The sequence below is a fragment of the Oryzias latipes genome, chromosome 6 (genome assembly GCF_053564925.1).
Source record: "Oryzias latipes strain Hd-rR chromosome 6, Olatipes_Hd-rR_3.1".
NCBI lineage: Eukaryota > Metazoa > Chordata > Actinopteri > Beloniformes > Adrianichthyidae > Oryzias > Oryzias latipes.
This window is the reverse complement of record NC_136242.1, coordinates 23,318,777-23,345,985: the sequence shown is the minus strand read 5'-3', so window position 1 is coordinate 23,345,985 and position 27,209 is coordinate 23,318,777. Positions and strand designations below refer to the sequence as shown.

The 27,209-nt window shown below is 37.2% G+C and overlaps 1 protein-coding gene across 9 annotated transcripts in view; it reads left to right on the top strand.

The window, feature by feature from the left end:
• Nucleotides 1-27,209, top strand: part of shank3a (SH3 and multiple ankyrin repeat domains 3a) — a 210,875-nt gene that overhangs the window by 148,040 nt on the left and 35,626 nt on the right. For 5 of the 9 annotated variants that reach the window (XM_023955921.2, XM_023955919.2, XM_023955920.2 and 2 more), the window contains one exon: nt 15,918-16,031. In XM_023955921.2, the coding sequence (XP_023811689.1) occupies nt 15,918-16,031 (114 nt within the window). Of the gene's footprint in view, nt 1-1,184; nt 1,212-1,668; nt 1,732-15,917; nt 16,032-27,209 lie in introns of all 9 variants that reach the window. The other 4 variants (XR_002873416.2, XM_023955918.2, XM_023955923.2 and 1 more) reach the window with 1 other exon arrangement.

The window sequence follows — 27,209 nt, the reverse complement described above, 5'->3', positions numbered from 1 at the left end:
GCTCCAACAAAATGAAGTCAGTTCAGCCGCTATTTTTTCATATAGAAGCCCTCATGTTGGAACCAATCATTGTCAGGAAGCAGTGATTGGTCTGAGTCAACAATTCTATCACAATCACTCTAGCCAATCAGAAGTGAGCTTTTTGGTAGTCCACACCTCTACCAGTCGAAACTGGGCTTGGGAGAATTTGTCAATCAAATGTTTTGAACGTTTGAAGTGGGGGCCAGGAGGCACATCATATTTTTATTGAGGCATCTGATTGGCCAGTTTATAACTGAAATAACTGAGAGGGACCTGGCTGGAGACAGAAAGGCGTCTGAAGCAGAAATTATACAACTTACCCTAACCCTAATCCTAAATCTTACCCTAAATCAAAAGTGTTTAAGAAAAACTTAATTTAAAGCTTAAAACAGGCAAAACCATTGGGGTAACCAGTGAAAATTTTGTTTTATTTTCAAGCAGTATGGGGAACTTCGTGTCATGAAAAAAAATTGATTAGCAAAAACATGTTAAAAATGTAGCAGAGCAAGAATGATTATTCTGACTTCTAGAATGACTGAGTAACATCTGTTTATTTCTCAGTAGAATATGGAATTTTTGCGTCCTTGAGCCAGTGTGGGTACTTCCTATTTGATAGGCCAAAAGGGAGAGGTCACTTAGTCCAGTTCTCATATATAGTTAGTGGTTTAAGGTGAAAAAGGGAAAAATTTAGCTGGAACGCTGGTGAGTTAGCAGTGTCACATGAAGACAATCTCTCCTCAAGAGAAATGCTTGATGCTAGAATCTACTGTCTCCTGTCTAGAAAGAGCTCCCTTTAATGTTGATTTTGCTTATTTTGTGTCATATAAACCGCAGTAACAAATGAAAGCAAAACTTACACTTTTTAAACCAGCATTATTTTTGAAATATTCAAAAATTGAGTTTTGGTAAAAGGTACTCCTAATTTAGTGTAAATTAACACATTACTAGAAGGTAAAACATTTTTACAACAAAACGCAGTGGATGTTTGCAAGTTACACAAGCTGCATCCTGCTCTCATTTTGTTTTTTCAGGCTAGAGTAATGGCTAGTTGTCAGTTTTTAAGAGATATTTTCTTGGATAAACATGTTTCCACAGTCGCTTTAACCATTTTTGCTGCACTATTACCCAAAAGAGATTTCTTCTTTTTCTTCTTTTACTTCTAGTCACAGACAACTTCATGATCGCAAATGGTAAATACTGAAGATTTTTGTGGTAAATACTCCCGTAGCAACTTTGTTTCATGCAGATTTATTAGTTTTGTGCACTGCAAGATATAAATCATAAATGACCAGAAATCAATTTCAATATTTGTTGACCTAATTTGGTTATTTTTTCCTTTTAAGTGTGCTGTCTACTATTCAAGCCTAACTAGACCTTTCCCTCCTTTTTTCTTATTTTGCTTCTCAAGATAGTTTTCTGGCAGTGTCCAATAACCTAAATGTCCTAGTAGTCCAGTTTCCCTGTAAAAGACAAGAGAGCTCTTGTATTCTAGCTTTATTTAATGTGCGTTTCATGTAGTAGTTACATTCAGAAGTGGAAGCTTTAACCTTAACTTTAGTTGCTATGCTTTTACACCTGTAGCATGTACAGTTCCAAAGCTGTATTTTGAAAAAAAGTTTTATACTAATATTGATGAATGTCTTATAGCTGACACACCATGCAATGAAGATGCAGAAGATTACTCTGACATTGATGATGAATATGGTAAAGGTAAAGCTTTGACTTTTGTTTCTTACTTAGGCAGAAAAATGAGAAGCTGAATGAAAACAGGATTTTTCTCCTGCTGCATATAAAGGATGTGAATCTAACATGTATTTTGTTGTGTCCAATAAATCTACTTAGTTAGAATATGCCAATTTTCTTAGAAGTGTCATTGTTTTTATAGGAAATAAATTGACTTTCTTAGTGAATATTATTTTCTACAAATACAGTATGTTGTTGATTGTTAAACAACTGTTCGTAGCTCTCAGATTTAAAAAATCTTCACTTTTAGTTCTTTAAGATCAGTTTAATACAGCAAGAATGGGCTAACAGTTTTATATACTTTTATGTAATAATCTGTCCAGGTGTGGTGAAAAAATCATGTCTGACTAATTCCTTCTAAATTTTTAGCATATAACTATGAGTATTCACTGTGATTGGCAGTCTTGTCTGGAAACAATGTCTCTAGGCAGCTTGCATTTAGAGGAACAGCCATGTTGTCCACAATTCAGAAGGGTCATCCACATTCTGCTCTCCAAGCAGACTGTTAGTTCTCAGTAATGACTTTCGTTGGTCCTTTAGCACTCTCTGATTGTCAGTGAACCACAGGAGTCTCACATGAGAGTGTATTTGTTATTTAATAAGTTGATTCAATTTTTATTATTCGTCTGTTTTCACGACTGTGTTGGTGTGCCATGTTGTGTGTTATGATCATTCTTTGGTAGACTTCAAGAATAAGTTCTCGAGGTCTTCCTCGCCGCTTCTTGCGTTCCCTTTACTTGCGTTCCCTTTTCTTGCTCTCGTCTGTGTATGGCTACCTGCTTTCCCCTTCATTGGTATACCGGTAATCTGATTTTTATCCTCCAGTTGGACATCTCTTCAGAGTCCACTTTTTGTTGCCATGGTAACAAATAAGGACACATGCCACCTTAATTAGGTCAAGTTCTTTGCCCACTTGTGTGCAATCATACAGACACACAATACACTCCCTGTCATACACATAAAAAACTACATATTACATGAACTTGTGGAAACTCACAAATTCAGGTTCACATGTGAAAAAACATAAATGATCAGATGTGGATGTCAGCATGCCCTCCCTTCCCACCATATGAGAGCTATTAACTGCTGGATTGGGATTTTTTCCCTCCTCAACAAGGTAACACACTTGAGAGCGTGCTTCCATAACGGTGTATTATAGTCGTTGTGTGTGTGTGTGTGTCCCCCACCCACACACACACACCACATATGCCCTCACCAAACGCCATTATAAATCTTGCAGACAGCCATGAAAATGAAACCAGTGCAAGTAATGTTGAGATTAGACATTCACAAACATGATTAATGGTGTTTGGCTGCAACCGGTATGTGTGGAATATTAACAGCTCAGTGGCAAATAGAGCATACCTGGACCAGCTATTAGGACCAAGGTTTACAGATGTGCACATGCTTAGGGAGTGTCTGTTGTTGTTAGCGGCTCATTCAAAGAGTTGAAACCATTAAGTAAAATTTTTTTCTTGTTTTAAAATTTTCTTTTGCAAAACAGTTGAAAGTAAACCTATACATTGTTGTGTTTTATTTTATTCTTTTTCTCAGCGGTCTTTAATAACAACAATTGCTACTGTTTACTCTGTCATGTACTGTACATGCATCCATTCGTTGCCAAGCAACAGGTGCTAAAGCTCCAACATTTCCCTTGATGAAATTCTGCCTTTGTGAATGAAAAAATATTATTTGAAAACAATTTTTAACATTTGTCTTGCTGTCGTGTCACTACCTTATATATAAATATACTGTTGTTTTAGTTTATATTACTATTATGGAGTTTTCTGTTATTTAGAGATGGATGAAAACCAATTATTATGTAAATAAAATGTTTTTTTGTTGTTTTTGATTTTTTTTGGGGGGGGGAGTTGTTTTTTGGTACTGATATTGTAGATAGATTTGAGATCGGATATTAATATGTCATCCAATAGTATTATTTCCAATTCCACAGCTTTGTATTGTTTCTTAAACCTTCTTAAATGTTCTATAAATGAGCGAGTTGTTTATTTAAGAGATTATTAATTTAATTTCCCCCCAGATCTTTTGGTGACGAGATTACTGACGAGTTCTGGTTGGAAAAATCCTAGCTTTTTAAAATCCATGTTTCAATTATGTATCAGGTATTAAAATTTATTAAAAGAGATTAAACATTAAAACATAATATAAACTAAGTTATTTGTTCAAATTCCAACAATAAAATTGTCAGTTTTTGATTAAAGTCTAAATTTGGCACAAGGACCCACCTTGAAGCTTCTTGCTGAGTTATTGAATTTCCTCCCAGATCTATGTACTCAGTAAAGTGTCAAAAATGTGGATTTTTCTGCTTCACCCTTTTTCTAATGGTCTTGATGTTGCATTTCAAACTCGCTTTCTAAAACTGAGTGATTGGCCTTTTTTAAAGGAATATTTTTGGTTCAAGGTTTTTAAGATAATTATCAATTCCCAAAACTGCATTATTGATACTGGACAGGGTCACAGGCCTCAGGCAAGGACACTGTTGTCCAATCAGAGTCGCAGCGGGGTGCAGAGTCCTGCCCACACATCTACCTGCTCCATGCTGACCACACCACCTGTTCTTATTTTGCTTGTTTTTTGTTTCTCTTCAAAGATAAATGCAGTGTTTAGTTAGCATGCATTTAACTTAACTGAGCTGTAGCGTCATACAAAGTGCTAATTAGAAACACAGTAGACACAGCAGTTGTGGAATTAATCATCGTATGAATAAACATGAACAGCAACACAGCTGCATAAACGGTACCCACTAAGTGATACAGATACCCGGTAATTATGCAACAGAAGCCCCAAAATGCTTCTGACTAACAATTGTTCTTTTGGGTACAAAAGGACGGACAATTTTTGACCTGAACTGTTCAGATGAGTGTTTGCAACGGGCATTCTCTGCCGCTTTCTTTTGCAGCCTTGTACTTAAAGTTTGGTCTGGAATGGTGATGTGGTAGCGAAAAAAGGATTCTAGCAAATGCGATAAAGCTTGTGTCGTAACACGGCTGAGCTGATCCTTTATGAAGGTCTGACTTTCTTACTTTAAGTATCTTTTCACTGTAACAAAAATGCACTTTCGCTTTTCCAACACTCATAAGTTTCTTAGTTAAAAAAAGGCAAGTGTAATAATATTATTATTAATAAGTAACTATTATAGTCTGTGGGCAAGATAGTGTTCTTAACCAGCTGTACAATATGTCAAACAACCCTTTTATTAAACAATTAAGAAGTATCCTTCAACATCAACATTCATTTAACATTGATATTCTTAGAGACCCACTCAAATAAAAATCATGTTTTTGTTGTGTTTAAGATGTTCTTGTAGCATTTTGCTCTTGATGGAGGATATAAAACAAATTAAGCTTAAAATTGTGTTTCTGAGTATGTATTTATTCAAATCGTGTGAATCAGGAGCAGAGGAAAAAATTATGTTGGAAAAAGCCTGTAGTTTTGACATAAGTGCTACAGTTGGCTGGCCACAAGCTTCCCTCTCCACTCCTTCTATTTGAAGACACGTGGATCCATACACGTCTTGGTTTTCCTCATCATAGTTGGCATCTGGGTCTGAACTGTACCGCTGGATAACTTAAATAGTACTTAGTATTTTTGTGGCACTGGTAATGTTATGTTGGGGTTGTGAGGGGCTATAAGCTAGCAGGAGTGAGTGTTGACAAAGGAAAATGAGAAGAGGCTCACTCCATGCCAACAGTCCTGCCCACAAATCAGAGGCAAACTTCTAATGAACTAAGTAATTAATGAACTACTGCCGTTCTGCAGAAACTATGTCCTAGAAAACAATACAGGTTTCTTTATTTTGGCTATAAACAGCATAATCTTAATTAAAAGACCACTGGCAATGCTTCAAAAAAAGATTGAACGATAATTGGTGTGAGACTTAAACAATAAAGAATAATCCATCAACGTTCATTTGACATTGATATTTCTAAACCAACTTATCTGCAACAGCGACATGATATTGATTCCTTTGTCAAACCTATTAGTCAACGCCTTTCTTTAATGGAAAAGGTTTTTAGAATGTTTACTGCTGCTCAGTGGATTAGCTATCTTGCCAAGATTTTAAAAAAGGCTCAATCAAAGCTTCTTGTGATGAAAATTGTGAGAAAATATTTTTTAGTGTTCACTTAAGAATTAGTAAAGGAAAAGAAAAAGGAAAATATAAGAATTAGTAAAGGAAGAAAGACCTAAAAAGCATAAATGGCGAGTCAGATTAAAAAGGCAAAAGTGGATTAAAGGAAGTGGAATGTAGGGTAGCTTCCCTCAAGTCTGTAAAGATGCAGGAAGGGAGGAAACGAGATGAAAAGTGAAAAGGGAATCCTATGAGTCAGCCTCGTAGGTTTCCCCCCGCAGCCTCCTCCTCCTCCATTCACTGTAATTTACAGCATCCACGCCCCTTCTTCCTTCTCTTATTCTTCACCACTAGCATTTTTCTTTGTTCCACTTCCTTTTTTCCATTAGACTTTGATGTTCATAAAGAAAAAGCTCTCTCATTGTTTTGTTTTTTTCCTTGTTAGGCCTTCTTTTCTTCAGGTTTCCTCCTTTCATTTGACTCTCTCTCTCACTGGAATACTGATGAGGCAGGGACTGCACCACTCCCTCCCTCGCTTTTAACTGAAGGCGTTCTTTCGAAGATGAGCGTGCAGAAATCCCCAGTACATACTTGACTTAGAGTAATAAGATTGCTCCTCCTCCTTGTTTTTGTATCGGGTATGTGGGTACATCAGTCTTGTGTCTGGAGTCCTCTTGCCCTTTTCAACCTAGACTTATCAATTGCTTGTCACCTTAGTTCCCCTTTTCATTATAAATTAGGGGTTACAATTTGATTCATATCCTAATTTTTGGTTGCTGATAAGATTCATAGACGATATTGATTCATTTTGAACGATCCGATTTGATCTGATTTTCTGATCTAAAATCGATTCGGGGCATCTTTTGCCAAAACTTCAACCAGTATGACTCAGAGATAAATACCTGGGTACTGAACAGTTCATGTGAGGCTTTCCGGATTTCTTGTATTTCTTGCAAGATAATCAAATGTGAATTCAATATGTGTACAAACAAAATTGAATGGCAAATTAATTTACATTTTCGTTTCCCAAAGTTCAGCTTACAGGCCTGTACACACCTGGACGAATTTCGCGCGCGATATTCGCCGACTTTTAACGGCTAGTGACTAAACAAAGGGCACCAATGTGAGTGTGCACACCGACACGAAAAACGCCGCATCTAAAAGCGTCATTTTTGTAAAAACGCCTCGGGTTTGTTTTTTTGGTTTGACGCGCCGTGTCAAAAACTATACGACCAATGAGAATGGTGCTTTTGCACACGTGTCTGGAGCTTCTGAAGTTACAGTAAAACACAACTTGGGGGCGCTCAAACACAAAACTGTCTTGCTGAGCACACATAGATCACGGCGAAGAAGATATACGCCAAGTAGCGTCTACACTTCCCCGAAGAAATAAGACGAAGAAGATGCACTCACTGACAGACATTCTAAAATATCCCCGAAAACGCTCATGATACATTTTCAGCTCTTGTACCAGTACTACTCCCCATGTTCTTCTCTTCTCGTAACTATGGGATGTACCCAAAATCGGCGTCTTTTCCGGCGTCTTTCATCATTCAACAGAACAATAATTTCTTCATCGCTGGAACTGGAGCTAGAGCTACTGGTGCTGGTAATATTCATGTTTTCTTTGTTTGATTCTGACAAGCGCGTAAATACTTGCTCTCTTCTTCTGAGTGAAAAGCGACTTTAAGAAGCGTAAAGTTGCGCAGCGCCACCTTGTGTACAGGGGTATTTCTGATTTACATTAAGCACCATCTCATGTCAGGGAATGAAATTGCATGTTCGCTTGGCTCATCGTCAGCGAAAATCGAGTGGGTGTGAACACAAAAAATGTGTTGAAAAATGCTGGCGAATAACGGCTGGCGAATATTCGTCCCGGTGTGTACGGGCCTTACTGTTGTGTTTTTCCACATCAAAATAATACAAACATTATCAGAATATTCTACCACACTGGTCACATGTCTTTGTAAAATTCAAAGTGTTTCCACACATTTGACAGGAATGATGGCTTGATAACATTTTGCGGCGTCACGTGTGTTGTCTGCTCAGATGCACTTGGTTGTTTTTATGTTGTAGTAAAATAAACCAGCTAGGGAAAGAAAAGACACTCATAAAATATATAAAGTAAAATTTGACAAAAAGAGTTATTAAAGTAATTCACTCTAAATCAAGGCAAAATAGGTGGGGAAATGAACTTTAATGAAAAGGAAATAGGTTTTTACTAAGGGTGTAATGATTAATTGATGAATCATTTTATATATCTACGATTGGGGGGGGAAGTGTTGGGTTTAGATATGGTAGAGGACTCTGTCGTTCTCCTGTTTTCTTTGCTGTACCATCATTAGTTGCATCGAATGAAAGGCACATAGTTCGCCCTTTTTTATTGTGTGTGTGTCGACAGCTGCTATCATGTCACCAGTTTATACAGTATTTCATAAAGATCCAACAACTGCTCTCTCTATTACACTGAGTTGAACTGGGGTTTAATAAGGACTACGGAGATCCAAATCTAATAACAACTGCACTCTGCTTATTGCAATGCTCTCACTCACCTTCTCACACTTTGTGTTAAACCCTTCTCCCGCGCACACACACTAACACTCATATGCAGGCTAATATATTTCTGTTTTCACAAAATATTTACTTGACATTTCTCCCTCTGTACAGTTGCATGTGTTGCATCACACTGTAGGTGCAGCTGACACCCCATGTTTTTATTATGGCAAAATAGTTTTATATGGGCTTTACAAGATACAGGAAAATTAAATAAAGAATAAATGCATTGAAATGAATGAAAGGAGAAAAAATAAAAATGAATGGAAGTGTGCTAAATTAAACAATGAGAGTGCAGTATTTTAAACAACAGCAGTAGAAAAGAAGAATGGTTTAAGTTTAGATTTAAATATAGCAACAGTTTGAATAGATGAACAAATACATCAATTATGTAATGAATTTAAAGATGCTAAAAGCACAATCTGATGGTTTAAAAAAAAAAAGATTTTTCTATTCTAAATTATTTTAAGGTGAGATTAAAATATTACATTCCTTATAAGGCTGTGGTGCATTTTTGTAAAGGTTTGCACATTCCTGTTTAAAAGAAGGAATACTTGTCAATTAAGTTTTTATATTATTGGAATAATCACTAAATGCTTTCAGTGAGAATACTTGTGTTGAACACTTCTAAGAGACAGATGAAAGGGGATATTATGCATTAATGGGAAAAGCAGCAGCAACTGAATGGGGGCACAAATACTCGACCATATGCGTTGGTCCATTTGTAAATATATGCTTTAGTCATTTGAAAAATATTTGAAAATTATTTTCTACAGTGTTTATCAGGGATGCAATGATGCACTTTCTTCACTTTTAAACCTCAGTTTCTGGGTCCCAGTTTTGTTTTGGCTCAACATATAATTTGTGTATTATAAAACAACAACAACAGTAAACAATAAAATCAGGAAAATCATTTTTTAATTTGCTAATAAACAAGTAACAATTAAGAAAAACCATTGAGATGGCCTATACCAGTGCCTCTCAATTAATTTTTGCCAGGCCCTTCCGATTAAAAAGGAAATGTTCTGCGCCCCCCTACCCCCACCCCTACCCAAAAACACACTCGCGCGGTGACAATATATTAGGTAAGTATCTATAAAAATTGTGTAAGTATGCCTAAAATTGTATCTATTAACATTAACAAAAGAAAAAAGCAATATAAATCCACTTTCAACAAATCTGAACTTTATTTAGCCACAGAAACGCTGTTCTTGTCTATAACAGAAAAGAATCTTAAAGTGCCTGAAATAAAAAAATCTGTCATTCCTTATTTAAACTAGAAACATTTTGACCAACTATTTGATGCTGAGAAAAATAATTCAGTCAATAAAAAATATTTAATGTAAATTGGTCTGAAACATTAACACAGCAGCACCAATATATTTAACGTTTTAGTCTGAAGAAATAGGTAAAAACATTGTGCTGATTTTTTTTCTAAATTATGGATTGTTTACTTATGATTTCATAAAGTGCAGCTGTTTTCCTGCTTTACCTGCTGTCTTTATGTCAAATACTGACACCAACTAAACCACAAGCAGACAAAGAATACATTTGTAGAAAATAAAGACACGTCATCAAAATGTCTACAATAGTTCATAAAGAATGACATTATTAGCATGAGTTGAGTCCTCATAAGGCACGCGGTGATCCTGGTGTTGGGCAACAGGCAGCGCTTGCAGTGCTCCGCGTGCCCTGTTTCACCTGGCAGACTGAGCCCACACTTCCCCTCCCCTTTCGTTCTCACACACGCAGCCGCGCGTGTGACAGGAGACAGGAATTCACAGGTTTCAGGCTGTTACAAACTCTGTGATTTAACAGACAATAGGAACCGAATAGTGGCACAGATTTTTTCCCAAGCACTGAGCCGCTGTCACCACCGCCCCCACGTTAAATTTTTGCACCGGACAATTGCCTGTATTACCTGTGTCTAAAACCGCCACTACCGCGCGTCCCCCCTGGCATCGGCGCCCCACTATTTGAGAAGCACTGGCCTACTTAGCCTGCTGTAATGTAATGAAACAATGAATAATAACACAATACGCGCGTGACACTTTAAATGTAAGCATACTAGTAGAAATGCAATGGTTCCCTTTCCACACGGTTCGGTTTCATGGTGTAACATGTGGTTCAGTTTTAAATCAAGAATTGTAGCATCCTTAGTGTTAATGTTACTAACTGTAAACTATGGCAAACAAAATATCCAGAATAGAATTTTATTGGATGGAAAATTTGTGTCAAAATACCTTTTAGATTGAGAAGAAAGACATATCACCACTAGCTAAAGCATTTTGTGGTCTCTAAAACTCTTTAAATAAAAATTATTGTTTTCTTTTAGCAGTGCAAATTTGTCACTGGGTAATTAATCATTAATTATAGCAGCAGACACATCACAGCTTCCCTGTGTTTCTTGCGGCATTTCCAATATGCAGTAATCCTTTCATGGCAGTTTGTGGAAATTAAGCTGCATTTGGCAAATTTTCCATGGCTGTTCTGCCTGAATCAGTGTGAGTGCATCAGTGGCAAAAAGCCATGAAACTTTTTCGGTAGAGCCTTTTTTTTTTCTTTTTCTTTTAGTCTCCATGTCTGCTGGCAAACAAAGAGCGTTTGATGCATCTGCGCTTTGCTGTGCTGGTGTGAGTTAGGAAAAGTTGACTCCTCTCCTCTGCAGCTGTCATTTATTCATTGATGACAGTTGTCATCCCCATGTGTGTTTGTGTGTAGCTGCTCTGTGTGCGGATAGAAGGGAAAATTGAATGAAGGACTCAAATCCAAGCAAGCATCCAAGCGTGCAGGCGGGGCGTGCCAGGAGTATAAATAGCTCTGCATCCTCACTGATGCTATTTATAGACCAGGAGTTGTGACTGATTGAAGCAAGGGCAAGGCAAAGAAGTAACACACAGGTACAGAACAATGCTGTACTAGACTGTTCGGAAGACAGCTGGCGTCTTGATAAGTCATGAATAACCAGGCATCTGTTGAAACACATCTCTCCCTTTGTCAGCTGTGTCTGTGTATCTCTCTGATTCTCTTCTCTCCCTCTGTCAGCGCTTGAATGGGAGCCTCTTTTTGCTGTGTTCCCTTTGTCTCATTCAGTAATGCTTCCATCCCTTTCTGATCATACCTTGTGCTTGGAACATGTGTCATTTCCTCTAATGGGTCTGTGAGATGTTGAACAGTCAACCGCGGGAAACAAGCTGTTTCCAACAGAATTTGCGAGGCTTTCAAAGACAGAAAGTACCCTGTATGCTGTGCGTGTTTGCATTTTAAATGCATCCCTTCACTGTCATTTCTGTAAAAGCTCACAGGAAAAGAAGTGTTTTAATGTTTTTTTTTCTGTTTGCATAAATAAAAATGTTCAAATATTTGGTTTAAACAAAATCGTTACATTTGGTGTCCGTGAAAACTCCCAGGTACTGCTTGTGTGCAGAACACGGATTTACTGTTGCACTGTTGCAACCCACACAATGTCTTTTTGTGAATGAGGCCTTAGCTTGTTATGCAAAATACATGTAAATAGATGTAGGTTTATTTGTTTCTTTATCATGCAGATAAATTCATCACTAGGTACATTCAAAATGCATCTGTTATGTTCCTTTGATCCGAAATGGTCAAAAAGTATAAAAATAAGAGAAACTCCTAACAGTTTTCTTAGATGAAGAGCTTTAATCCACTTTACATTTGCAAATGTGGTCATGCTTAGTTGAGTCAATTTATTCCAAACTATTCCATCTCATCTTTTTTTTTTGTTTCTTGAACGAATTAATTTGACTAATTAAAAAAATCTGCTGTTTTTTCTTCTTTAACTTTTTAAATTTCCTTTTCTAAAAAGATTTACCACATGTTGATATGCTTATATATTCCTACACAAAAAATCACACCATGAACACACCATTGATGGAAAGGATTCATCTAGGTGGAGCCGACAAGGAGCAGCTCATCCTCAGGGTGTGAGAAGCAAAGGGCTGAGTATCTATCACACATTTATGTATATAAAAACATTAAGAGTCTATTTCTTAACTGTTTTTAATGTGATTGGTTTATGTTTAGCTAAAAAGAAATGATCCAGTGCTACATCAGCATGCAGTGTTAATTTACAACATCTACATAGATTTACATAGTTTTTTTCTTTTTTTAATGTGACCGATTTGTGAGTGTTAAAAGAATGGGCGGATCCATAACAATATATCCATGTCAGATGTCAGTATGTGTTGATTCGTTGTTTATTTGCTATAAAGCCTTTAAAATTGTGATAAAATATCCTTTAAGTAGTCACTAAAGCTCCAACGAACTAGTGGAACAGTGGTTAGCGTAAGAAGTCCCTAGTTTGAAACCCGGCTCTGACCTTTCTGTGTGAAGTTTGCGAGTTCCCCCATACATACTAGCCGTCTCCCACAGTCCAAAAGCACGCTTTATAAGTTAATTGCTAACTCTTCATTGCACATTTGTGTGCATATGAGTGTGTGGCCCTGCAATGGACCTGTGACCTGTTCAGGGTGTATCCCACCTTTACTCAACAGCTTTTGGGTTGGCTCCAGTCACCCCAAAAGGGATACAGCGGGCTAAGATGGATGGATGGGTGGACTAAACCTCCATCTTTGTTACTAGATAACTTTGAAGATGACGCAAAATTTCACCAATGCTGACTACTTAGATGTAAAATGTTTTGATAAATGCTGCATTTCTTTTATTTAGCTGTCGCTATTCTTTCACATTAAAAACAAAAACAAAAAAACATGCTACATAAATCACTGGATATGAAGTTTCATTAGTAAACATTGCATGCTGTTGCAGCGCTGAATTAGTGTCTCATGTATCTCTTAAGCTGAACATAAACTCATTGTGAAGAAAAGTTGCTTATCATCACCCTTAAATATTAATTTTGTAGAGTTTAGTCTTTAGTTTATTCACTCATAACGAATGAGCTGCTCCATATCAAAAAACGCCTGAATCTCCTCAGTGGAAACATTTGCCCAAGAGTTGTTTTCATGTGAGACTTTGTGTGTGATTTTGTGTATGAATGCATGTCAGCTTGTGCTAAATCTTTGTTAAACCCTGCTTCCCTGTGAAGGTGATTACACCCCAGCATGATTAATTGCAGGCTGTGTTGTTAAACGCTGCTGTCCAGCTGAGGTGTTGATTGCCATATGAACTCCACTCTCACTTTATTCACCCCAGAATGACAGTGCTACATAGCAAAGTAAACAATTTGGGTTTTTAGTAGCGTGTTTAAACAAACCTTTGCCCTTGAACAAAATTAAATAAGGAAGAATTTATTTTTAACAATTCACTCCATCCCAACCAAACCATTGTTAAATTTTTTACTTGGATGTAGGCAACTTTACACAACTTCTATTTGCAAGTGAAGCTTTTTAAAGTCGGTACGATGGTAGCGGCAAAAAAGCTTTCTTTTTTTTCAATAAATGCAAGTTTTTTCAAAATCGTCGTGTTGCCATTAGCCGACTTTATTATCGCAAATCCAATTTGCACGATTTCATAGTCAATATAAAAACGCAGCTTGTGACAAATGGAAAACAATTTCACTGTAAACATGTGTAGCCAGACTCACGTCTGGTGATCTGGTGATTATAATACTACTCCTAAACGCAGACATTTATTTCATAAAGACTTCATTTTCAAACATACAAACAACACCTCTTCTAACCTTTAAATGTATGAAGCCAGGTCAGAGAATTGGGACAAAACATGATATTTTTAAAAAATATATATTACCCTTGCCGAAGAACTAAGTGCTAAACTTTGCACTAAGTCAGAGCCGGAGGGGTAGGGGAAGAATTCAGATTCTGCCTAAAGCTACGTTTACACGGCCCTCGGCAATCCGCGTTCAAGTGACCACTTTTAATAAGAAGTCTATGTAAATGTACATTTTGGGCTTCCACATTTAAAACTCTCGCGCTCACGTGTAGCTACGCAAGTTTCTACGACTGTTATCGGCTCTACACACAATACGCATGAACACTGATGTGCGTTTGAAGGTAAAGCAGATGAATTTTACCAATCAGTGAACCGGATTTGGTAGTGAGGCATGGGTGGTTTAAACCTATATGGTCGGCTCCCTACTCATATAGTAGGGCCAGTGTGGGCAAAGACAGGTGGGGCCACCACAGAAACTGCAGACGAACCCATTCAGGGCCCGCCTTTTCTGCCCACTTGTAAACCATATGGGGCCCACATGACCTTGCTGGCTGGGGATGACATCCCATTTAATTTATGGAAGGCCCGAGGGATAGAAAATTGATCATGGAGGAGAAATTTGCTAAATTTAGCACATTAAGACATTTGGCACTCTCCAACTGTACAGTAGGTGGCTGACATGGGCTGGTAAAGGAAAGAAAACCAGGTTTGATTTTGACTAGAGTAGAAGATTAGCTATAAACCTGATTTCTTGGTGTGTAGTATTTTATGTTTTGGGAGAGCTGACTGACGTTGCTGTGTGACATTAAGAAAGCTTCTTTTCACAGAGCCTGAATGAAATGATCAGAAAAGTAATTTGTTTAGACATCCATCTGGATTTTGGAGCTAACTACATTTGAATTTGGGTAATTTCTAATCAGGCAGCATGAATGTAAATATTTTTAATTTACATTAAGTCATCCATGTTATTGAGCAACACTGTGGAAAAAAAATGTATTACAAAGGCACCATCTTTGAACCTGATAATTGACTTTAAGGTTAAAGGTTAAGTTTCCGTTACCAGGAGAAACTTGAGCGCTCACTGTCAACAAAGCATGTGGTTTGAGAAACAGATGATGTTTGAAATAGGACATTAAGAACATCTACTTTGTTAGGAACTGTTATTATTTTTTCATATCCATACAACATTCTCTTTTCTCTGATCTTTTAATTTGAATGAAAGTAAGATGTTTGCACACTGCCTCAGGTCACATCACTTAGAAATGTTTCCATGCCAGATTTGAAGTATAGCCTAAAGGAAGTAGAGTACATCATTTAACAGGCTGTCTGCTGGCTGCAACATCACACTGGCGTATCCTAGCAACCAGTTTAGAAGAGAGGCTCTCTCATGTAAAACCTCAGCTCCAGCTGGTGATATCTGAGGAGTGTGTGAGTGGGTGTGTCTGTTAGCTTACTGGGAAAACAGATAAATGCAGGAAAAATAAGTAGTGGATTATTCCTGTAGGAAGGATCAATATGAACTAAACTATGACAATGTTTAAACTTTCCCTTTTTAAAGGAATTTTCAGGAATTTCTTGGTTATATTTTAAAGAAAAAGTTGAAATATTTTTCTCTACACCCTGAAGACTTTTCTGTTTCATACATTGTGTGAGCATGCAAAGTAACTTTTTTACTTCCTGTTCTCTCTGCTACTTATGTTTTTCAACTTTACTATGTAAGCAGTAAAGAATTTATTAAGCTTTTATCTTTAATCTTGACATTTTTTCCTGCATCTTGCCAACAGAATATCTGATGACAGTCACTTTTGTTTCATTACAGCACTCTATTAATGAAGACTCTTCTGTCTCCCTCTGTCAGTGCTGAGCATAGGTGAAGGAGGTTTCTGGGAAGGCTCAGTGAAAGGGAGGACAGGCTGGTTCCCAGCAGACTGTGTGGAGGAAGTTCAGATGAGGCAGTATGACCCACGGCTAGGTAAGGTGTCTGAATGCACACTGACACACAAACAAGTGCATACTGTTTTGACTTTTTGATTTTGTTGAAATGTTTTGTTCACGAAAACCGTCAGAAATCTCACTTGGGTTCAGTTTGTCTCGAAAGTTGCATATTGCATCTCCAAGGGGTCAGACATTAAAAGTATTTTAAATACACGTAGCCATGGATGGTCACTAATTAGTTAAATGCTCTGTTTATTGTTCAAGCTTTGAATAATCAAATGTTTTAAACTCACCTTTTATCTGTCATTTCACAAAATGTTAAAAATAACTCAATATATCAAAACTTTCATAAAATCAGTTTGAAAATTGAACAAAGCTCTGTGTCTTTTTGAAGCAAAAATTGTTCTATTATCAGCAAAGCATTTCTACAGTCACATCTAATGTTTTCCATTTTTAAGAAAAGCAAATAAAAAGAATTCAGCCCCGCTCAGGATTCATGCTTCCTGCTTTTATCCGGTGACATTTGCCTTCATGCCGGCTGTCTTGAGTTTCTCGCCAAGCTTTTAAATGCAATTAATTAGAATGTAATTAAATGCAGGTGCACCGGAAAGGTCGAACTTTTTAGCTTGGGTTGTGAACATGTAGACAGAGACTGCAGAGGTGGACAATTTTTAAACACTTACTGGCTGACAAAATTTAAATGCCACACCAACTTTTTTGAGTTGTCTAAATTAGGGAATCAAGTCTTCTTAAAGAAGTTTTTCAACTTGTGAAGCACCACTTTTACCAAGTCCTTAAAAATCATGTGACCAACCTCTGGGAAAACCTTTTAAAGTATCCTACAGCTCGTGTTTATATCAGAAATCTTGTGTGTATTTAGGGAGCATTGTCCTGGTTCAGATGAACGTTGAAGTATAGGGGTCACCTGAGTGTGAAGCCGTGAGGAGATCCACAATCTGAAAATACTCTATTTAAATGCACTGTCAGAAGAAGATAAGGAAAGGAATAAAGACAAAGGTTCAGATGGCAAAAGGAAAGGGTGTGATAGTAACAAAGATGGATGGTGGGCCATAATCTAAGAGACGGCAAAGTTCAGATGGTAGTCCACGTCTTTCAAAAAGGCAGAGTAAAAAAAAAAATTACAAAGGTGGGAGGGCTAGGAAAGATCATTGTGATACTGAAGCTCACTAACTCATAAATCTAAACCCCTGACGCCTGAATTTATTTCCAGCTATGATTTAAAAACAAATCACTTATATTTTGGCTTTCAAGTCGATGCTAAATTAGGGTAAATTTGGAGCAGAAGTGGTTCAATGGATATTTGGATCAACATGTATCAAGGGGTACAAAATACTAAACTCTCACGTGTTTTTATGATGCAAACCGTTCTGTGTCTTACAGTTTGCCAGAGAATTAAATCTACAAAAAATGATCAAAAGTCGTCAGCACTTTACTGTATAAATTCTTTTTTTTTTACATCTTCTAATCTGTCTGTTCACTTTTGGGGTCACGGGGATGCCGGACCCTATCATCACCACTTGCAGGTGAAGGCAGTCTGTCGCAGGGCCACAATCACACACCTATGCACACTTACATTTACACCTACAGTATGTAACCAATTGATCTATGAAGCATGTTTTTTATGACAGTGGGAGGAGGCCGCAGTCCCCGGAGAAAACCCACGCATGCATGCAACATGAGGCTCGGCTTCACCTGTCATTGTGATAAAATAGAAAAACGTACATTGAGTAAATATTATTTTCCACTGATCCGTGTTAAAGATACATTTTCAGTTGACTCGACACGTTTTCCACAGTTTCTGAGGTTAAAACCGCTGAATTTGAGTGTTGCGCGATCATATACGGAGCGGAAACTCCGGGTGAGGCTCTGGAACCCTTCACCTCATGTCTGACTGCAGGACTCAATTTTAACAATGATGTGCGGTCAGAGTGTTGACTGTAAGGGCGGAGTAAAAGCTGCTGGTCGGGTGGGCCTCGTCAGCAGGGGGCAGACGTGAGCTGACAGCTGACCAAGGACGTATTTCTTCATTGGCCATAATCTCCATTGAGAGGTAGAGACTCATTAAACTAAAGGCAAATAAGGAAGACTTTTACAACAGGGTCATAGAGCTTTTTGTGGAAAAGGATCGGCGCAGGGACTCAAAAAGTAAGGCTAAACATGGTTTTCAATTTTAGTTTTCTTTAAATAACATGGGATTGTATGAATGATGGGGTACTGGTTGTAGTAAAAAAAAAAAAAAAAAAAACACTTTTTCATTCAGAGACAGAGAAGGTAAAAAAAAAAGACCAAACAAACAAACTGAGCAAAACTGACTGTCTTGGTGCTTATCTGTCACCATGAATGTCCTCAAGCTACCACCCAGCACAGCCAGAGCCATTCTCAGTCTGAAGTTCATCTGCAGCCACAGATCGAGGGGACAGAAAACAGGAGAGGAAACAAAGACAAAGTTTAGTACTGAATTAAAACCAAAACAATAAAAACACAAGCCACTGATATGGAAAATGAGGCCACACATCAAAGACTCTTGATTGAATTCATTAGGAAAGCAATGTGGATTGCACTGATATGTGTTAATAGAGTGCGCAGCATCCAAGTTATTAAAATTCACCTCAGTGTTTAGGGTTTAAAAAGACAAAGCAGCACATGCAGAGGGTCAGGAATACATGTTATTACATTTGTGATGTACAGAAGGTCTGTACTTGTCACAGTTATGCTACGTATCTTCAGCCACTCTGTTAACACTCCCTGACACATATGCACACAGCACACATGCTGCTGCGCCTGTATCTGGGAGCTAATAGGAGATGTTTACTCATGGTAATGGAGGGGATAATGATGTGAGTATGAACTGCTCTTCCCTTTCTAATGATGCAAACAAATTACAGTGTCACTCATTTCCAGAAAAGCCACTGTTGTTCCAATCTATTAGAACTGTTGATGCTAAATTGAAAAGATTGTTTTATTCCAGATACCTGTAGTTTTCCAGCATTTTCTTCTAAACCTACACAACTTTAAATAATCAGATGAAAAAAACGCTAACATTTCTGTGTTAACACCCTCAGCTGTTCTTAGTTTTAAGTGTCCTGAAGGGTAGAATGTCCTTTAAGAGCATTCAATCAGTCACGCTCATACAATACCTTTTTTTTGTCATAAAAAGTGGCGCCTAAAATTCTTTGTGTTCATATCTAAACAACCATCCAAACTTTTTTTTCCCTTTGAGTTTGTTTAATCCATTCCCTTACTCTCCTCACATCGCAGCGCACTTGAATGACTCACAGCTGCATGAACAGCCCAGTCAGATCCAGCCTGGGCTATTTTTAGCCTGTCCATTAAGAAGTTTTGGAGTGTGTCTGCACTCCCCTTGAATGCTTAAGCATCAGTGTTGCTGCAGCAGCCGAGACAGACATGAACAGAGCGTTTTGGAGGGGAGGGAAGCAGAAAAGCACGACGAGTGTAGGAAGATGACACAATAGAGGGATCAAAAAAAAGTCAAATGTAGAACTATTAAGACAATTTCAAATATTCTCTTAGCTTTTATCTTTGCTACTTATGACCAGCCAGCTCATTGTATACTTCTGTTACCGATACGAATTCATTTAATTATCTCACACATTAAATGAACATCATTGTTTAATACTTTGTAGGTTGAGTGATATACACCATTATGCACTCTGTTTTCTTTAACTACTGATATTGAAATTATTTTAATGAGTTAATTAACTGTAGGATTTGTTTGCTTACAATCTTTATAAAACATGTACTCACCAAGTTTTGGCAAGAGTCAGATTTTAAAACATAAAATTGCCTTTGTTTCCTGTCTGGTTTTTGGTGCAACCTAAATCTTTACAAGGTCAGCCAGTCAAGTAATTGGACTGTCAGGAGACGAAACAATCCAGCTGCTGGGCCAGGTTTTGTCCTCTGCTGCTCTGCACCAGTCCTGCTTTCTTTCTCATGAAGATCAGCTGGTCTTCTGAAATTCTCTTTTGCAATATGATGAGTTTGGGGATTTTTTGATTTCTAGTTTTATAAAGTATGTACCGTTATGTCATTTTTGTACAGCTGAGAAATAGCAATTTTTCTCAATTTTTTCTTTTTTTTTACTGTCTAAAGTGGGCAACGCATTTTTGTGGTAACACATTTTTGTGGTGGGCAATTGTAACAGTCAAGTTTTTTGGTGACCTCATATTAGCCACAGATGGCCCAATAGGTTTTTAATTACTCAACCCACAGACTCTCTGCTTTCTTGACCCATGCTGGAGTGTTGATCCAGTAGATGGCAGTAGGCATTTTTGATATTCATCATTTGTCAATAAATAGAAATGGCTTTTACGTACCTGTGCTATCAGGATACAACTTTGTGTAGGAAATACAAGCGTTCTGCCTCGACGGTGTGTCTATGAGCACAATGAGTGCAGAATGTAGTTTGTCTAACATTGTGATGGAGTTCTGACTGTTCTCACTTTTTTCAATGACACCAGAAACGTACGATTTCAGAGTCAGCCGTGATCTCTGTCCTCTTCGAACTAGTACACTACTGTTTTGGGGGATCAGATGGGAGTAAAACCTAAAGCTTCGTTGATGCGATCATTTTCAATAAAAAATGTGTAAACACACGTAAATGCTCGTTTATGGACTTGCATTCAGGCATCACTACACAAGTTTCTACGACCATTTTTGGGCTCTATGTACAAAACCCACATACATTGGATGTGTGTTGAATATTAAACCAAGTTGAACTTTGATCAATAAGGGACTCGGATTTAGTAGTGACGCATATATGGCTTTTTATTTTATTTTTTATTTACTCTAGTGTCAACCGTTTGAAAATTGAATATGGAGGGAAAAAAAGAATAATTGCGGTTTGTGCCAAGCTGGAATTATATGACAGCAAGTCTTTCAAATATTGGAATAGAGCTGTGAAAGAAAATACCTGGAGCAATATTCACAAGATTTGGAACTTTTCAACATTTTGCACCAAGCCTCTTCCAGCTATTGGTAGCAGACATGCGCTAGTATTAGGTAGTGAGAGTAAACAACTTATGCTAAGCGCATGTTAAAGAATGCACTTAGCGCGCGTTTCATGCCCGGTGCAAACAGAGCATTAGTGTTAACAGTTGGCTACATCTGGTTTAAGAGAGCTGAGGTGTCTTTAAGACATACCAGTAATCCTTAAATTGATTTTGGGTCAGCCATATTGGAGACTTTTGTTGCCTTCTTACCACATTTGAGCCCAACAGAGAAATTGACGCAATACAATAAACAGAAACACCATTTTGGGCTCTACATTGCTTATTGGCACAGTTTCTTTAAACTTTAACATTTGCTTTATACAAACAAACTGGGATTAAATGGAGGAAGAAATCATGCTAAACAACCCCCCCCCCCCATTATCCCATTACTAAGAGCAATAGAAAAGATAATTAAGATGCCATTCTCCCTCCTGTGGCCTCTTCTTTCGTTCTTTAGTGTAGACCGCCATTTCAAATGTTACAGTTTTGGACCTGCATGTAATTCACAAAGAAAAAACTCCACTCTTTTAAGTGAGGACCAGCTAGAATTGTGTCAGAACAGGAAATTAATTTCCACTTCAGCTTTTTACTTTTCTTTCGTCCTAAAAAATAACATCTCTAAGTACAATACTGGACGACGTCTGGCAAAATACAAAACCAAATTGCTGACAGGTAATTTTTTCCTACTATCTAATCGACCAGACTGAGCTTCTTTAATAGATTTTCAATTATACATCTTTTTTTTTTTTTACATTACGTTTGCTTTTCAAGATTCTGCAAAAGATGCTGGATTTCTAAAGCTGTGTTATTGTTGAGCTATGCAGCTTCACCAGCGATGAACTCAAAGGGAAAAATGTGGTGGAGGAAATAATCTTTAACCTCTTGGTAGATTTATTAAGAACAAAAAGCTTCCTATATAGCAAACAATCCTTCCAATAAACATGAACACAATGACCTCCAAACCAACACATGCTAGTGTCAAAAATCAAACATTGTATCTCATTTGGCAACAATACACAAATCACATATTCAACTTTAGTGCATAAAATAAGATCCCTCAACAGTTATCTTTGTGCCTGAATGCACATTATCATCTCTGGGTATTTTTCATGTTATTTACTGTTCACAGCTCAGGATATTTGCAAAAAGTTAATTTATAGCTGAAATGACAGTTTCACTCCTTTAGGAACTGGGATATATTTTCCACATAATAAGGTATTTTCAGGTCTGTTTCACAAGTATTAATGTACATAAAAGTTAAAAATCATAACTGACAAAATATGTTTTAGGGGACATCTGTATTGCATTTGAGGAAAAAATTACATGTGAAATGAAACCACTTGAAGTGTGCAGGATGTTTCCAGAAATGCAAAGATAGAGCTGATTCATCCAGAATTGTAATGGAGACAGAAAGTAAAACAGGGTAAAACGTTATTGCATGTCCTGGCTGTAAAAATGATACCTGCACTTTGGAATACTGGACATTTAGAGCACAAACTGATCCAGGTTCACCCTGCTTGTCCTTTTACTGTAATTCACATTCTTGTTTCCAAAACCAAAACATATATTAGTATTTTGCAGTCAGATCCTTCTGAAAGGAGATATGATTTATTTGGTGGAGATTAAAGTGCATTGGTGCAAACAAATGAACTCCAAGAACAACAGTGAAAGAAAATGGGAGATCCTGAATAAAAACTGCAAAAGTGTGTCATTCTGCATGGAAAACAGGTTCTGTAACATCATGAGATGAAAGTCTTGGCAAAGTGGTAAAACTCTGCACTAAATCAAGACAAAAAGACACATTGCACTTTTTATCTGCACATGGGGACATAAATCTTTACTTCTAAATGCATTTGCTGTGGTCCAGTAAAATTGGGAAAGTAGTATGATTTAAATAGCCGCATCCTTAACCACATGAATGATGAGCCATGGTAGCTTGGGGGAAATCTGTGGTTTGATTCACTGGAACTGCAAAGCTGCAAACCCGTCCGAGCCGTCCTCCTTAAAAATACTACATCTTCTTCACAACTTCATAAGTTGATGCTGTAGACACCATAACAGCCAAATAAAATATCTACATGTCACTGTATATTTTATCATTTAGTTTTCAAAGGGCTAACCTGTTTGCTGTGCGACTAGATTGCCTTTAATAGATATTTCTTACAAGAATTTACAATTTTGTCTTCTCTTTTCTAGTTACCCCTGTAGCAGAAAAAATGTGTTGTAGCCCAGAAGAATTTAGAAATACTAAGAAGATATTGGCTCTTTTTGATAAATGTTTGATAGATGACTTCCATTGCAACTTGGTTAATTATTATTAGTTCCCTTATGCTTTCTTGTAGGAGGTGTCATTATTAAATTTTTAATGGAGGGCCCAAAATACAGTTTTTAACAAAAACTGATAAACAGAGAAAGACTGAAAAAAACTTAACTCAAATAGAACAAACAAAAAAAAGAAAAGCTAAATTGGACCAATTTTAACAAAAAAATAAATAAAATAATGACTAGAAACACAATTACACCGAATTGATTAAAACCAACCTGAGGGGTTTTGCCAAGATTAATATCTCATTTAATTTTAAACTGAAACTTGGGGCACATTTAGCCTAGTAGTTATAAAAATTGATCCTGAAAGCTATGATAACCCTAATATTAAATTTCTTTGTGATTCTGAGATGTTTTAGTACATTTGGTAGTTTTAAAGTTATATTTCAAGTTTATATCAGATATTTTAATTTCACATGAAGTGACTGTTTATTTAATTGGAACATTGTTTGAAAATTGAAGAATGCATGGATAAAATGTAGTCCAGTTGTAATACAGTGTTCCCCGTTTTATCACATTTCAATATTCGCTGATTTGTTTTTTTCAGTCTTATGACTCGGGTTCTTCACAAATTCTGACGAGCACTTTGATTCGTTCCCGGGAGCCGATTCTTTCAATTCGCCTCCCGGTAAAGAATCGGCCCTTTCGACTCTCAACTCTCGACTCTTTACAAATTATTTTTTTCTAGCCTTTCTTTTATCATAACTTTGCATAAAATAATAATTTTTATGTTAAAAATTTTTTAATGTGTAGTGTATTCACGAGAAGCCTTAGAATTGCCAATTTTCTTGTTTTTATTCCATTACATGCCCCAATACGGCGGAATAAGAAAATGTATCACAGTTCAGGATGAAAACACTTGGATAGATCAACCATGTCCATCACCCGCTGATCGAGTCACTGAATGCGTCACATGCCCAAAGCCGAGTCCCTGATTGGTCGATGCGATGCGGCAACCTGGCCAAATTTCAGATATTTGAACTCTCGCTGCGCCGCTCAAATTACACGCCGTGCCTGGCACTAAAAATGCTCCGCAGGACCTCAGATCCCATCTGTACCATTGACTTAACATTGAAACTTGACGCCCCTTATGCGCGAGCCACGTTTGATGTGAACACACAGGCAGAGAGCATGCAGCAAAAACAAAGTCAAGAATGGGATTCCATCATTTGAGAGTCAACGCTTCCGACTCCGTACCAGGCTGCGGTTCTTAGAATCACTGCTTTCGAGCATGACCCAGCACTAATCACAAAAGCTCAGACAACTCAAGACACTTGTATGGAGGTTAGTTCTCCATATTCACAGATTCTGTGGATTCGTGGGAGTCTCTAGACCCCCGTGAAAACTGTAAATCCAGTGGATTTATAAATGTAATATATCTCTTGGCATTATAAACTTTAGTTAACTTTTTTTTTTGTGCGCCACACCGTAACAACATTTTAAACAAAAAAGTGAACATAAAAGCCATATGTGAGTTTTTAGGAATGGTCCAAGTAAAAGAAGGTCTTATTCTCATAAGAAAACCAGTCAGCTTCAAACTAAAATACCCGAATCTGAACTGCAGATGAATCTGTACACATTTAGCAATGATTCATGATTGAGTGATGAATTCGCTTGATGAAATATGAAAGGACTGAATCATTAATGAATCATGTCATTTTGGGAGCTGAGTGTTTCTGGAGCACTAGTGCACAGAAATGAACAAAGGATATCCCGGAAAAAGGGACTGCTACATGTTCCGAAAGTCCTCCAGAACAGGAAACCGCAGAAGAATACTTGAAGATAAAAGGAAACCAAAAAGCAATATCTATTGAGTTTTGTATTGCATTATATTTGATAAAAGCCTGGACGTAAAATTGTGTTTATAAGTTCTAGTTGGTGTCAAAAATGTTTGTTTAAAGCCGAAACTCCTTTAAAGCACATACATGTGCACTTCAAATACATAATTGGCTGACTAGTTTGAATAGTTTTGTGATACAGGATGTAGTGGGAGCGAATAGATACTACTAGACAGGAAATATGTTTCCTGGTGTGTAATCATCCATCATTACAGTGTTTTTATTTATTTATTTTATTTAAGGAAATGTGTATGAATGTATGAGGGAAGATTAGGACACTGGACATGTTTTGTAAGGGTTGTCATAAAAGAGAATATTCCTAAATATTCAAATATCCCCTAAATATCAAAAGCTTTAGCTCTTATCACAGTGTTCGCTTCTTAGTTTTTGAAATTGCTATCTTCTTTTAATTTTCTTTTGTTTTACTTATCTTATCTCCTCTCTTATCTTGTATCTCTCTTCCTGTGTTTTCTTTTTTTTGCTTTTTCATGTTATCAACATTTCAAGGGCAGATTTACCCTTCGTAGATTTGATGCCACTCTGACGAGGAATAGTAAATGTTAAGTGTTATTTTGGTTACTTTAAGACGGAACCTTTGTCCTATCAAATCATTTTTGTTTTCACTTTGGAGTCTCCATGTTCTACATTTTTATAAACACTGTGGGTCTTAGGCTAAAAAGAGGTTTTAGATGAAGCAATGAAGCTCTTAAATCATAAATTCCTTACAGCAGCACTGGAAGCCAAGGTAATGTCACCTGGAATACCTTCATGGTCAGACAGTGTTTCAAAAGTTCTTCTGTGCAAACACACTTTTTAAAAACAAAATCTGGATTTAAATTTGAGAAAATGTAAAGGTATTCTCTCCATTTGAAACATTTTGAAAATCTGACAAGCTCAATTACTTGAACTTTACTTTTAATTTCACCAATCAAATACAATTTGACAGCTCTTGTGAATGGAAATGCACAGCTGACCTTGGTGGTGAGGAAGGTTTATGATTATCAGTCCAGACTAGAATCTATCATAAAAGAGACAAATAGGATAGTAAAATAGTTATGAGGCGTTTAAAGGCCCGATACAATTACATTTTGATCTTTTTCAAAAGTGTTACCAGTTTTGATTATGCTGTTTTTAGCCAAAATCGAAAAATCTGTTTCTGCAGAGCGGCATTAGTTAATCAGAAATTGGCCTCTGATTTGTTGGCAGGACTGTTGCCATGGAGTAAGCCTCCCCCACATCCCATCATCCATCTATTTACATGATCTCCTGCTCATTTACAGCCCCTCACAACCCCAACCTAACATTACTGGTGCAACAAAAATGGCAAGCAACACGGGAGCTATCCAGCTGTACAGTTTTTAAGCAAATGGCTGTTCAGATGAGGAAAACAAAGACGAACATGGATCGAGTTTTCTACATGTGGATGAATCAAAATGGGGCAGAGCAGGGAGCTTATGGCCCGCCCAGCATATTTTCTATGTCACAAATATGCTTTTTATCAGACAGCATTTTTCCGTCTGCTCCTGAATAAATACTTTAGATTAATTTTTATGTATATATTTATGTCCTCCATCATAAGAAATATGCTGTATCGTTGACTTAACATGAAAATTTCTGTTATTGGCCTTATTGAATACTAACAATATGTATCGTATCAGCCCTGAAAAAACATGTAGCTTGAGCTCTACCTGCAAATGACAGCGGACATGCTTTATAATTGAATTTACTCACACAGTAAAATATTTATCCTACATGTTGGCATTGCAAAAGAAAAACTTGAGGAAGCTTGGACATTGGCTGTAAACATCAAGCATTTAGCTCCAAACAAATATTTGCACGCCTTCTTTGTAGCTTTACATTTATGAGTCAGTTTTGAATAAAGGCAGAAAGTCGTTAAACGCTAAGTAACTTTCCAGTGCTGACAGGGGAAATGCAAAGGGAGTATGCAAATTCTAACATCGCTAAAGGGTGCATGTGTATACAAATACCAAGGCGTTTATGTAGCTCTGTGCTTCTACACAT